This window comes from Balaenoptera physalus (assembly GCF_965194825.1).
Source record: "Balaenoptera physalus genome assembly, chromosome: 3".
Classification (NCBI taxonomy): Eukaryota; Metazoa; Chordata; class Mammalia; order Artiodactyla; family Balaenopteridae; genus Balaenoptera; species Balaenoptera physalus.
In genome coordinates, this window is record NC_138890.1 from 147560578 (window position 1) to 147573036 (window position 12459).

At 37.8% G+C, this 12459-nt stretch overlaps 1 protein-coding gene across 3 annotated transcripts in view; it reads left to right on the plus strand.

Annotated features, from left to right (window-relative positions):
* The window catches only part of RANBP3L (RAN binding protein 3 like), a 47840-nt gene that overhangs the window by 17719 nt on the left and 17662 nt on the right, over positions 1-12459 (plus strand). The window contains exons 2-6 of one of the 3 annotated variants that reach the window (XM_082453814.1): positions 4968-5026; positions 6091-6130; positions 6632-6709; positions 7582-7656; positions 12105-12176. In XM_082453814.1, the coding sequence (XP_082309940.1) occupies positions 4968-5026; positions 6091-6130; positions 6632-6709; positions 7582-7656; positions 12105-12176 (324 nt within the window). The remainder of the gene's footprint in view (positions 1-4967; positions 5027-6090; positions 6131-6631; positions 6710-7581; positions 7657-12104; positions 12177-12459) is intronic. The other 2 variants (XM_082453815.1, XM_082453816.1) reach the window with 2 other exon arrangements.

Consider the following 12459-nt stretch of genomic DNA (forward strand, 5'->3'; position numbering starts at 1 on the left):
GGAGTATTTTGAATGAAGGTGAAGGACAAGAATGTAAAATGCCTTTCAGTAGATTAGACGGCATTATAAAGAGCAGATCTTTAGTTATTCAGAAGCGTGTTATTGCACTCTGAATTCAGTGAATCCATCTTGCTCACCCATCTATTTCCATATATCTCTATGCAAAGAACAGTTAGGCCAAAGAAATAAGATACTGGGTACTTGTTAAGCAGTATAATTCAATAAGAAGTCTGTCGTTGGCCAGGAGCGTGAGAATTGTCCTTTGATCATGAGTGTCTGACACTATGGTAGAAAAGAAATTATTTTCAAATTTGGTTTTTATTTTTTCAAAGTTACGTATATTCATGTGGTTTAAGGGATCAAATGGTCCTACAAGACTTTTCTGGAAAAAAGTAGCAATCTCCTCCTGGCCCCTTCCTCTGCTTTCTTTTTTCTTGGTCCCCAGAGGTAACAGCATCCAACCCACAGCTGTTTCTTTTGTATTAACCTCCATATAACCAAATACCAGGCATTTAGGGCTACTTCTTTATATTTATGTTTAGGTGCTACTGGTATGCAACTATGGAAGAATTTAGGTCCCTTTCACAGATTTTTCTGACCCCTTCAACCCACTACCACCATACACATGAATGCTTTCCATTCCCCCATCTTCCCAAAATCACTGCATCAGAAGTCTGATTAGATCAATATTCAGTATTCACATCGTCATGATTATGTAATATATTTTGATTACTTTTGTTTTCCTGCCCAACTTTTTGTTTTCTCTGGATTTAATAATTGTGTCATATTTTTGTTTTGTTTTGTTTTCTTAGTTCTCTATGTACTAGTTACCAGTCAACCCCCTAAGTCTCTTCCAATTATCTAAATATGCTTTCAAAATATTCAGTTACTTGAGATATTCAACTGTTTTTAGTTCCATCCTTTTGGAGACTTCTTTCCTGGAGTCTCCTCAGGGACCTCCCCCATTGTGGACTGGTTATTCTCTGCAATTGGTGTACTGCTATCGTTCTGGGCTATCCTCTCACCATCATCCTGGAAGCTGCCTTCACCTCTTTTGAGTCAGTGCCCCTATTTCTTGGCTACTTAGTTTACTAGCTCTTTTGGTAGAGCACTTCCTTTAGAAGCATCCTGAGAATGGGTGTATGTGGGATACATACTTTTGAGAGCTTACAGTTGGAAATGTTTTTATCATGTCTTTACACTTAATCGGTACTTTATATTAGCACATAATTCTAGACTGGAAATCATTTCCTTTCAGAGTGTTAAAAGCATTGATCCTTTGATTTCTAACTTACAAGATTGTTGTTGTGAAACCTAAAGCCATTCTGATACCTGACCCTTCATATGTGACTTTTTTTTTACCCCCTTCTCCATGCCAATAGGACCTTTTCTTAGTAGTGTTCTAAGATTTCATGATGTGCATTGGTACGGTTCTATTTTCATGTATTGTTCTGAGTATTGGATTGGCTCTTTCAAACTGGAAACATATGTCTTTTGATTTGGGGAATTTCAATGATCTATTTGTTGATAATTTCAAGCCCTCTTTTTCCTGTATTCTCTTTCTCTATAGCTTCTATTAGTCAGGCATTGAAGTGACTCTTGGACTGATAATCTGAGTTTTCTTATCTCTTCTCACATTTTTCATTTCTGTTCTTTTGCTCTGCTATGTGGACTATTTACTCAATTTTATTCTCTAAATCTTCTATTGATTTTTTAAAGTCAACATTGATTCTACTACCATATTTTAAAGTCTAAATTTCTAAAAGCTTATTCTTGTTCTGTGTTGCTCTTTTTAAAAAATAGTATTCTGCTCTTGCTTCATGGATGTTTCATATTTGTGAGGATATTAATTATATACATATTAGACATATAATTATAAAATATATATGTATGAAAATAAATTACTTGTATATAATTTTATAAAATATATATTAAACTCTCTGCATAGTCTTTTCCCTCCAGTTTACTTTCCTTCTGTTTACTCATTCAATCACTGAATTGTATGTCTGGTGAACCTTGACTGCCTGCTTATATTTAAGAAAGGGGCACTCACTAAAAAGCTCATTGGCAGCTATGTGCACTTGCAATGGGGACTCATCATCTGGTTTGACCATTCACTGAAAAATTTGTTTGCCAATATCTTTTGTTCTTTTCTTTCGGGTTGGTCAGACTCTCCAGAGAAAAATCTTATAATTTCCTGCCTGGAGGAAATAAACCTTGCTGCCAGCATTCTGTGAACTGCGTAGAGAATGCTCAGACAGAACCTCAATATTTTGTATGCGTGGCAGGCAGTATAACAGCTCCCTAAAGATGTCTGTATCCTAATGCTCAGAACCTGTAAATATGTACCTTATGTGGCAAAAGAAACCCAGTAGATGTGATTAAGTTAAGGATCTTGAGATGGGAAGATTATCTTAGATAATCCAACTTCATCTTCAGCCTCATCTTATACCACTGTCCTCTCTCTCTTACTTTGCAAAGTGACTTGTATACAGTCACCCCTCAATACATATTTGTTGAATAAGTGGATTGATCAACAAATATATTAGAAAGAAGAAAGGATAAATTTTAAAATATATCATTTTAAGGACCGTGATCTTTTTTTTTTTTTAATTAATTAATTTATTTATTTTTGGCTGTGTTGGGTCTCCGTTTCTGTGCGAGGGCTTTCTCTAGTTGCCGTGAGCGGGGGCCACTCTTCATCGCGGTGCGCGGACCTCTCACGGTCGCGGCCTCTCTTGTTGTGGAGCACAAGCTCCAAACGCGCAGGCTCAGTAGTTGTGGCTCACGGGCCTAGTTGCTCCGCGGCATGTGGGATCTTCCCAGACCAGGGCTCGAACCCGTGTCCCCTGCATTAGCAGGCAGATTCTCAACCACTGCGCCACCAGGGAAGCCCCAAGGACCATGATCTTATTTTCAAGTTTTCCTACTGGGTCAGGTTAGAAAACTGCTATGAACGCAATGGCTTGATAAATGTTTACTTTTGACTTTGTCTTTGGAGCCAAAGGACTGGTTTGAGAAAGGGAGAGAGAATCTAGATGGAAGAGGAGGTAAGGAGGTTACCTGTTTTCCAGCTAATGAACTGGGCGGTGTCAGGGAGAGGAGGTGGCTGCACCGAGGCTAGTATACCTTCAATCAGACAATGTTTACCTAGATCCTAGCACAGCAGCTGGCACAAAAAGATACTCAATAAATATCTGTTGAACTGATGAAAAAAAATGGCCTTCCTACTTTAACACATGCCCTCCCAGCTACAAGTAACCCTTTATGATTTCCTACTTAATGCTGCCATTGAAGATCACCTTTGCCCGTTTTTAGCTCCATGTTTTGATAGAGGAAAAGTCAACATGCTATTTGTCTACGGCTAGGTCAAGTCATACTATTTTAAGGACAACTATCCTAAGTCCAGTTTAGAAGAGGCCCATTTATTATTCCACTTCATAAGTATTCCACTGCACATTCACAAAGACTATGTCCTTTCAAAGTCATTAGAGATCTCATTTCTTAAATCTAATGTAATTGCTGAAAAAGGAGCTTGTTCTAAGAAAGAACAAAGAATTGAGCTACAGTTTAATATGGACGGCAATGCCAATATGTTGAGCATTTTCTGCTGTGGTTCACTTGGCTCCAAGGGCAGACAGCACAGTAAGCACTTGCATAAAAAAATGAAGCTTATCTTGCTGGACTGAAAGAAGGTACCCAAGTTCACAGGGCCCCCGGAGCTTGGCAAAGGGTGGTCTGGCAGAGTTTTGACACGCTATTATGGGATAAGATTGTGGGTAACTGGAAAACCCCTTCCTGCCGTATAAAAGATGTAATTATCTGGTAGTTCCTTGAAATTCTTCAGCTAGACTTTTATTTATTCAGCCAGTGATGGCAAATTACCTCAGCTTCTATGCCAGCATGATACATCGGTAATGGCTGCTAGAAGACTATAATGATAAGAGTTCTGAGGTAATATTGGGGCTCATCAAGAAAGTGTTGTTATAGATTAGCAATGTCAGCTATGAGTTTTGGAATAGGGATTGGTGTCACGCCACATATTTAATATCCTTTCAGGCTTTTTTTTGGTCTTGTTAAAATCTAAGTAATTATATCTAAAAACCCATATAATTTTCACATAAATTCTGTAAAGTAAGTACTGTTATAGTCTTCATTTTTTTTTTCGGATGAAGAAACTTAAGGTACAGACATATTGTTTCCAAAAGTATATTGCCAATTCGCGGTGGAATTTATATTTGAGCACATGCCTCCCTAACTCCAGAGCCCCTCTAAGCTTTTAACAACCATATAATCTTCCCTAAGAATTCTAGAGTGCTGACATTTAATGCTGTTGTCACTCATTTATACCCTAGAGTGAATGAGTTCCTTTCTATCCTTACCTAAGACAGGAAAATATAAAAGATTAATAAGGTTGGCAGGGCTGAAGACAAACTACCTACTTTGCAATACTGTTTGAGACTGATTCTTAGTCTAAATATTGAAAACATGACTTAGTATATGACCAGTCAAGGAAATATGAATGATTCCTGGATCATTTAAGTACATCTGTACCATTTATATTTTGAGATCCAAACCAAGTAGAAGTATTATTCTCAGATGAGATTTTTCATCCTTTGAAATGTTTTATTCTAAAAGTAAGGCTGTTAATCACTATGTCACGATGAGTTTCCAAATGCAGGTAATTGTACTTTGTTTTCCTTAAACACTTAAAGGTTGTTCTTTTAATGGGATGATCTCTCTATTTATGGAAACATATTACTATCACTTTCCCCAAATATTTATTTCTCTAATTAATTGTTAAAATCATTTGTAAATATGCGATTTACAGCATTCATGTAAAACAGTTTGGATTTTACCCAAAGGCAGGGAAAAATACAAAACCAAAAAATCTTCAAATATTTGTAGTTGGTGTTAGAAATGTCAGAGTATTGTTTGATTTCTTGCATGTTCTTTTACTTTTACAGAAAAATCTGTCATTGCTCAACCAATATTTGTTTTTGAAAAGAGAAAACAAACTTTTAAGGTAAGATCAAGTTACTTTTCTTTGTCTGATTTTTTTTTTTAAGGTATTTATTTATTTTGGCTGCGTTGGGTCTTTGCTGTGTGCGGGCTTTCTCTAGTTGCGGTGAGCGGGGCCTACTCTTCGTTGCGGTGCGCGGGCTTCTCATTGCAGTGGCTTCTCTTGTTGAGGAGCACCGGCTCTAGGCACGTGGGCTTCAGTAGTTGCGGCGCGTTGGCTCAGCAGTTGTGGCTCACAGGCTCTAGAGCGCAGGCTCAGTAGTTATGGCACACAGGCTTAGTTGCTCCGCAGCATGTGGGATCTTCCCGGAGCAGGGATTGAACCCGTGTCCCCTGCATTGGCAGGCGGATTCTTAACCACTGCACCACCAGGGAAGTCCCTCTTTGATTTTTACTTTGACAAGATTGTATTTCGAGAAGCTAGCTATACTAAATGATATCACTGCTGCATAAATTTATCCTCTGTTCTTCACTTAGAGGAGTAGTAACTCCAGAATATTTACATCATAGGGATTTAATGACAGCAATTTGGCTGAAATGGGAAGCCAGAGGCCTTATCTTGAAACTATGGATAACATGCCATTTTTACCAAATTATCTGGTTTTTTTTTTTTGGAGTGACTGGGAAAGGGGAGGGGCTGAAAGAGATTAGGAGGGCTAAGGCTCATCATGCGTTTCCCACCACTGACCTAGCTTAAAACTGGATATAAAATAAGTTCTAAACTGCAATATATGATTCAAAAGAAATCTTAAGGACTCTATTTGCTTTTTGAGCATCATACTAAAATCACTTGCTTTGAAAGACAAACGATAGCATTAGTAGCATTCTCACTTTAGCTTAACTAGTATTTTCTTGTTATTCATTCTTACTTATGGAGGTAATTTACCCTACTACCCACAAAACTAACTAAAGAAAAACTCAACTCCTAGTGAGTGAAGGTGAGCAGCTTTTCCTAGCCTAGCTGAATAGACCTGGCTTCGGAGAATTCTCTTATGAAGTGACAGGGTGAAAGTCTGATTTGAAAACAGCAGACACTCAGCTCTCACCGGTAGCTTTGTTTCCTTCCAGAGACCTGCAGAAGACACCCTGTATGAAGCAGCAGAACATGGTAATGATTTGTATCCTGTATTTCAAAAGCAATCTTTATGCAAAGAAATAAGGAGGCACGAGCATTTTGGCATGTGGCACAGACAATGTAAAATCGAATGGTTTTTCTTGTTTTTAAACATGCAAGTAGACTGCCTCCTGTTTTGAAAGATGACATGTAGGTCTTTGAGAACACTGATGTTAACAACGCTAAAATCCCATGATTCTCCACTGCCTGTACTTCAACCTTCCAAAAGCATTCTCTATGCAATCTCAGAATTCGTACGCAACTTCTTGCCAAAGCCACTTGTTTCTAATTGTTTCATAGTAGGATGATATGCCTATTGGTTTATAATCACCAAGTTATTAACCCCAATATCTAACACTGTGCTTCAGGAATTAACACATTGTCAAATGATGATATATCTAGAGAAAAGGAAATTCTGTTTCTCCTCTCATATCATGGATTGAGGCTAATTTGTTATTGCAATCAGTTTTACCCTTCACATTGAATTTCTTACAGAATGTAATGATTCTTCAAGAAAGCGTGTCCGGTCTTCATCTTTTACTTTGCATACTACAGATTCTCAGTCCCAAGGAGGTAGGTATAGCCTTGACTGTTGAGTGTTCACTGTTATGTTTACTCTGAGTGTGATACTACTAAGGGACTTTTCAAACAGGTAATGTTTAAAAATCTACCCATTGATAGTGTTTATAATATATTGTTGTATGAAAATAGCAGTCTATAAATGAATTGCACAGTGAGTTATTATTTAAAAATTCAATTAATCAACATTGGAAAAAAGACTGAAGGGATATAAACCACAGTGTTGGCAATGGTTATCTTAGGTAATGGGATTACAAGTGATTTGGTTCCCCTGTCCACCCCACCGCCCCACCCCCCCCAACCCACCCCCCCCCCCGCTCCACGCCCCCACTCCGAACTTTGTATTTTGCTGTGTTCACAAAGTTTCTGCATTAAGCATGTATTAGCTTTACAATTAGGGGAAACTGCTATTTCCTCCTAAGTAAACATCTACTTAAATAAACAGATGTCTGCTTTTAAAAAAACACTTTATTCTAAGAACTTTATCATATACTGTGTTTTGAATAAACCATTAACTTAGTTTGCCTCTCTCCTGCACTCAAAGCACTCTGGTGACTCCTTTTATGATAGATCACACTGCCCTCTGCTGCATCATACAGCTATTTATGTATATGTCTGTCTCCTCCACTGAGAGTTCCTTGAGGTCATCTTCATGCCTGATAGAGTGTCTTACACACAATGAACATGTAAATATTTACTGAATTGATATAATTCTCACCAGAGGCACTCTTTATTTTTAATTGATAAAAATACAAAGATTTTTCTAATCTGGTGATAAAGAAAATTTTCCAAAACAGCAAAAATCCAAATCAAAAGAAAAACAAAACCCACTTGCTTATTGACTCCAGTTTGCAATCTGCTTTTAGCATCAACCTTGTCCCAGAAGCGACTAAGATCATCATCCTTCACGGATCTCCCGACCTTCCCCCCTTCTGGGCCAGGTAATAAAGAACTTCTTAGAACCTCAAGCCTGACACTCTGACTTTTCAAAATTCATTCTTATTCATGATGAGCTTTCTTTTTCGGCTACTATAAAACTCTGACATTTTAGTGGCAAATAAAATAGGGGCCTTAGCAAAGTATGCATGGAAGAATACCTTCTGAATTCCAGCCCCACAAGTCTAGACAGTCTATCTGTTTATTTCTGGTAGAAAGTTTAAGCTTGATTACGTTTTTTAGGATTTCATGTTTATGATAGCATTATTTTATGTAAGGTAGCCCTATAAAATGTAGTAACTTGCTTTATTTTCCTTATTATTGTCCATCTGTACAGTTTATAATATATGTAGTACTCAAAATATATAACTATGTGTAGATTCTCAAAGTTTATGCTTTAAATTTATATTCTGAAGTTTAGAATATGATTCCTTTTGAATTTTTCACTAATTAAAGCATTACATCTTTTTATTTGAAATTTGTAATACTTTGCTAAGTAAAACTATTTTATCATAATAAAATATTTGAAATGGTTGAAACATGCTCTACATCAAGATTATGATTTGTATTCTTATATATTTTTGTATCTACTGAACAACCAACTGCCTTTTCCGAGTTAAGCTTACCACAAGAAACAGAAAATACAAGCTATTCACTTCCTTTTAGTGGATTCTACCCAGGAACCACAGAGTTTTCAAACTAATGAATTTATATTCTTATTAACAATTCCAAGCATGACTGAGCAACAATATGGTCAGACACCTTTCACATACAGAAAAGATAGGTTCTAGTTCAATAAGCCCCATCTATATCTGCCTGACAAGTTACAGACATTAAGAGGAATAGGGGTCTTATCCCAGAGGATTTGTTTTATTGCATTTGTGCGTAAAGTAAAGGGATGGCTTTAAATTATCTGGATAACTGCTTCAATTCATTTTCTAAAAATCAGACACACATACAAAAAGAATGAATAAAAAACCCACTGATATTACCAAGCACATACCATTTTATGTTATGCAGAATCTTGGCGCTGTTGGAATGGAGACAAATAGTGTAATTTTAAATGGCCCATTCAGTGTTACTTTTCAATAATAAAGATCATAAAAACCATGTAATTGAACTTTGAATTAGAGAAGCTATTCTACCCCAACATTTATAATACCTCAAAGAAGCAATCCTTATTCTTTTCTCATCTCCTTTAATCCAACGCTCAAAGGTTGCTATTTCTGCAATTTGCAACCAAGAGGTGATCTCTTTGAGATGTGTAGTACAGACATACCTCGTTTTATTGAGCTTCACAGGTATTGCATTTTTTTTTTTTTTTGGTATTGCATTTTTTACAAATTGAAAGTTTGTGGCAACCATACCTCAAGGAAGTCTATGGGTGCCACTTTTCCAACAGCATTTGCTTGCCTTGTGTCTCTGTGTCATATTTTGGTAATTCTCACAATATTTCAAACATTTTCATTATTATTATACCTGTTATGGTGATCTGTGATCAGTGATCTTAGGTGTTACTATTGTAATAGTAATTTTGGGGGGGCACTTAAACCATGACCATATAAGTTATGATGGCCAACTTAATAAATGTGTATGTTGACTGCTCCACCAACCAGCCTGCTCCCCCATCCCTCTCCCTATTCTCAGGCCTCCCTATTCCCTGAGATACAGCAATATTGAAATTAGGCCAGTTAATAACCTTATAGTGGCCTCTAAGTGTTTGAGTGAAAGGAAGAGTCACATGTCTCTCACTTTAAATCAAAAGTTAGAAGTGATTAAGTTTAGTGAGAAAGGCATGTCTAAAGCCAAGATAGGCCAAAAACTAGGCCTCTTGCACCAAATGGTTAGCAAATATGTGACTGTGAAGGAAAAGTTCCTGAAGGAAATTGAAAGTGCTACTCCAGTGAACACATGTATGATAAGAAAGTGAAACAGACTTATTGCTGATATGGAGAAAGTTCTAGCTGTCTGGAGAGAAGATCAAACCAGCCACAATATTCCTTCAAGCCAAAGCTTAATCAAGAACAAGGCCCTGGGCTTCCCTGGTGGCGCAGTGGTTGAGAATCTGCCTGCCAATGCAGGGGACACGGGTTCGAGCCCTGGTCTGGGAAGATCCCACATGCCGCGGAGCGACTAAGCCCGTGAGCCACAATTGCTGAGCCTGCGCGTCTGGAGCCTGTGCTCCGCAACGGGAGAGGCCACGATAGTGAGAGGCCTGCGCACCGCGATGAAGAGTGGCCCCCACTTGCCGCAACTAGAGAAAGCCCTCACACAGAAACGAAGACCCAACACAGCCATAAAAAAATAAATAAATAAATAAAATTAAAAAAAAAAAGAACAAGGCCCTGACTCTTTTCAGTTCTGTGAAGGCTGAGAGAGGTGAAGAAGCTGCAGAACAAAAGTCTGAAGCTAGCAGAGATTGGTTCACGAGGTTAAAGGAAAGAAGCCATCTCCATAACATAAAAGTACAAGGCGAAGCAGCAAGTGCTGATGCAGAAGCTGCAGCAAGTTATCCAGAAGATCTAGCTCAGATCATCAATGAAGGTGGCTACGCTAAACAACAGATTTTCAGTGTAGACGAAACAGCCTTATAGTGGAAGAAGATGCCATCTAGGACTTTTCATAGCTAGAGAGGAGAAGTCAATGCCTGGCCTCAAAGTTTCAAAGGACAGGCTGACTCTCTTGTTAGGGGCTAATGCAGCTGGAGACTTTAAATAGAAGCCAGTGCTTATTTAGCATTCTGAAAATTTAGGGCCCTTAAGAATTATGATAAATCTACTCTGCCTGTGTTCTATAAATGGAACAACAAAGCCTGGATGATGGCACACCTGTTTACAACATGGTTTGCTGAATATTTTAAGCCCACTGTTGTGACCTACTGCTCAGAAAAAGATTCCTTTCAAAATATTACTGTTCAGTGACAATATATCTGGTCACTCAAGAGCTCTGACGGGGATGTAAAACAAGATTAATGTCATTCATGCCTGCTAACACAACATCCACTTTTCACCCCATGGATCAAGGAGTCATTTTGACATTTAAGTCTTATTATTTAAGAAGTACATTTTGTAAGGCTATAGCTGCCATAGATAGTGATTCCTCTGATGGATCTGGACAAAGGCATTTGAAAACCTTCTGGAAAGGATTCACCATTCTAGCTGCCATTAAGAACATGTGTAATTCATGGGAAGAGGTCAAAATACCAACATTCACAGGAGTTTGGAAGAAGTTGATTCCAACCCTCATGGATGACTTTAAGGGGTTCCAGACGTCAGTGGAGGAAATAAGTTCAGATGTGGTGGAAGTAGCAAGAGAACTAGAATTAGACGTGGAGCCTGAAGATGTGGCTGAATTGCGGCAATCTGATGATAAAACTTGAACAGATGAGGAGTTGCTTCTCACGGAGGAGCAAAGAAAGTGGTTCCCTGCTCATCTAGTCCGGGTGAAGATGCTACAAAGATTGTTGAAATGACAACAAAGGATTTAGAATAAACTTAGTTGGGGGTTTGAGGGGACTGACTCCAATGTTGAAAGAAGTTCTGTGAGTAAAATGTTATCAAACAGCATTGCATGCTACAGAGAAATCATTCGTGAAAGGAAAAGTCAACTGATGGTGCAAACTTCATTGTTGTCTTATGTTAAGACATTGCCACGGTCACCCCAGCCTTCAGCAACCACCAGCCTGATCAGTCAGCAGCCATCGACACTGAGGCAAGACCCTCCACCAGCCAAAAGATTATGACTCTCTGAAGGCTCACATGATGGTTAGCATTTTTATAGCAATAAAGTATTTTTAAATTAAGATACATATATTGCTATTGCACATTTAACAGACTACAGTATAGTGTAAACGTAACTTTTATATGCACTGGGAAACCAAAGAATTTGTGTGACTCACTTTATTGTGATACTCATTTTATTGCAGTGGTCTGGATCCCAATCAGCAATATCTCTTTGGTATGCCTATAATTCTATTCTTGCAGCCAAGACCACAGTCTTATTCCATCAATTCACTTCATAGAAAAATGGCCTAGAATAATGGTCATCTTTACTTCTGTCTCCGGGTATCATTAAAGAGTGGGGAAGGGGCAGAAGTTGCTAACAGTTTTATAACATTCTATAAGAAATATATATTAATGCACACAGATGGTTCACTACCAATTCAGATTTTATAATCTGTAGAATTTCTCTCAGTACTCAATTTCATGATTCTAAAGAAAACTGTCTATTTCACTTGTGACCTAATTTTCACTTATTTTTCTGAGAGTAAAAAGATTGTAGCGAAACTCATCTTGCCATCACACGTTTTTAGCAGAATCAGTGCTCTCATGAGCGCTGCCTACTACTCTGTTAGTGCCAACAGCGACATCTATTGGTGAGTTCAGTGCAAGACCGTTAAAACAGTAGAAACTGACAATAGGTTTAAAAATTTTTGTAAACATGTTTTTTACAGTGAAGAAAAACAATGTTTTTATGACATCAACTTTTGTGCAAAGGAATGTTGATATGAACAGTGCAGAACAAGGTATGTAGCTTCTCTTTATTACAAGAACCTCAGAAATTTTGTTTTACCATCCATATCTTAATCTCCGTGTGTGTGTATGGTGGTATGGTGGTTGAGTGACAAAACATGAAGGAAAGCATTTGGTAAGCTATGTCCCATGATCAAAATGAATAGTTACTGGGTAAAAGGTAGGCAGGAAGAAAGTACTAGGCAGCTCACTGGCTATTTTGACTTTGATTAGTTAACATTAACCCCTTGTTTAATCATGACTTTAGAAAATTAGCATTAAATTAGTAAAAAAATA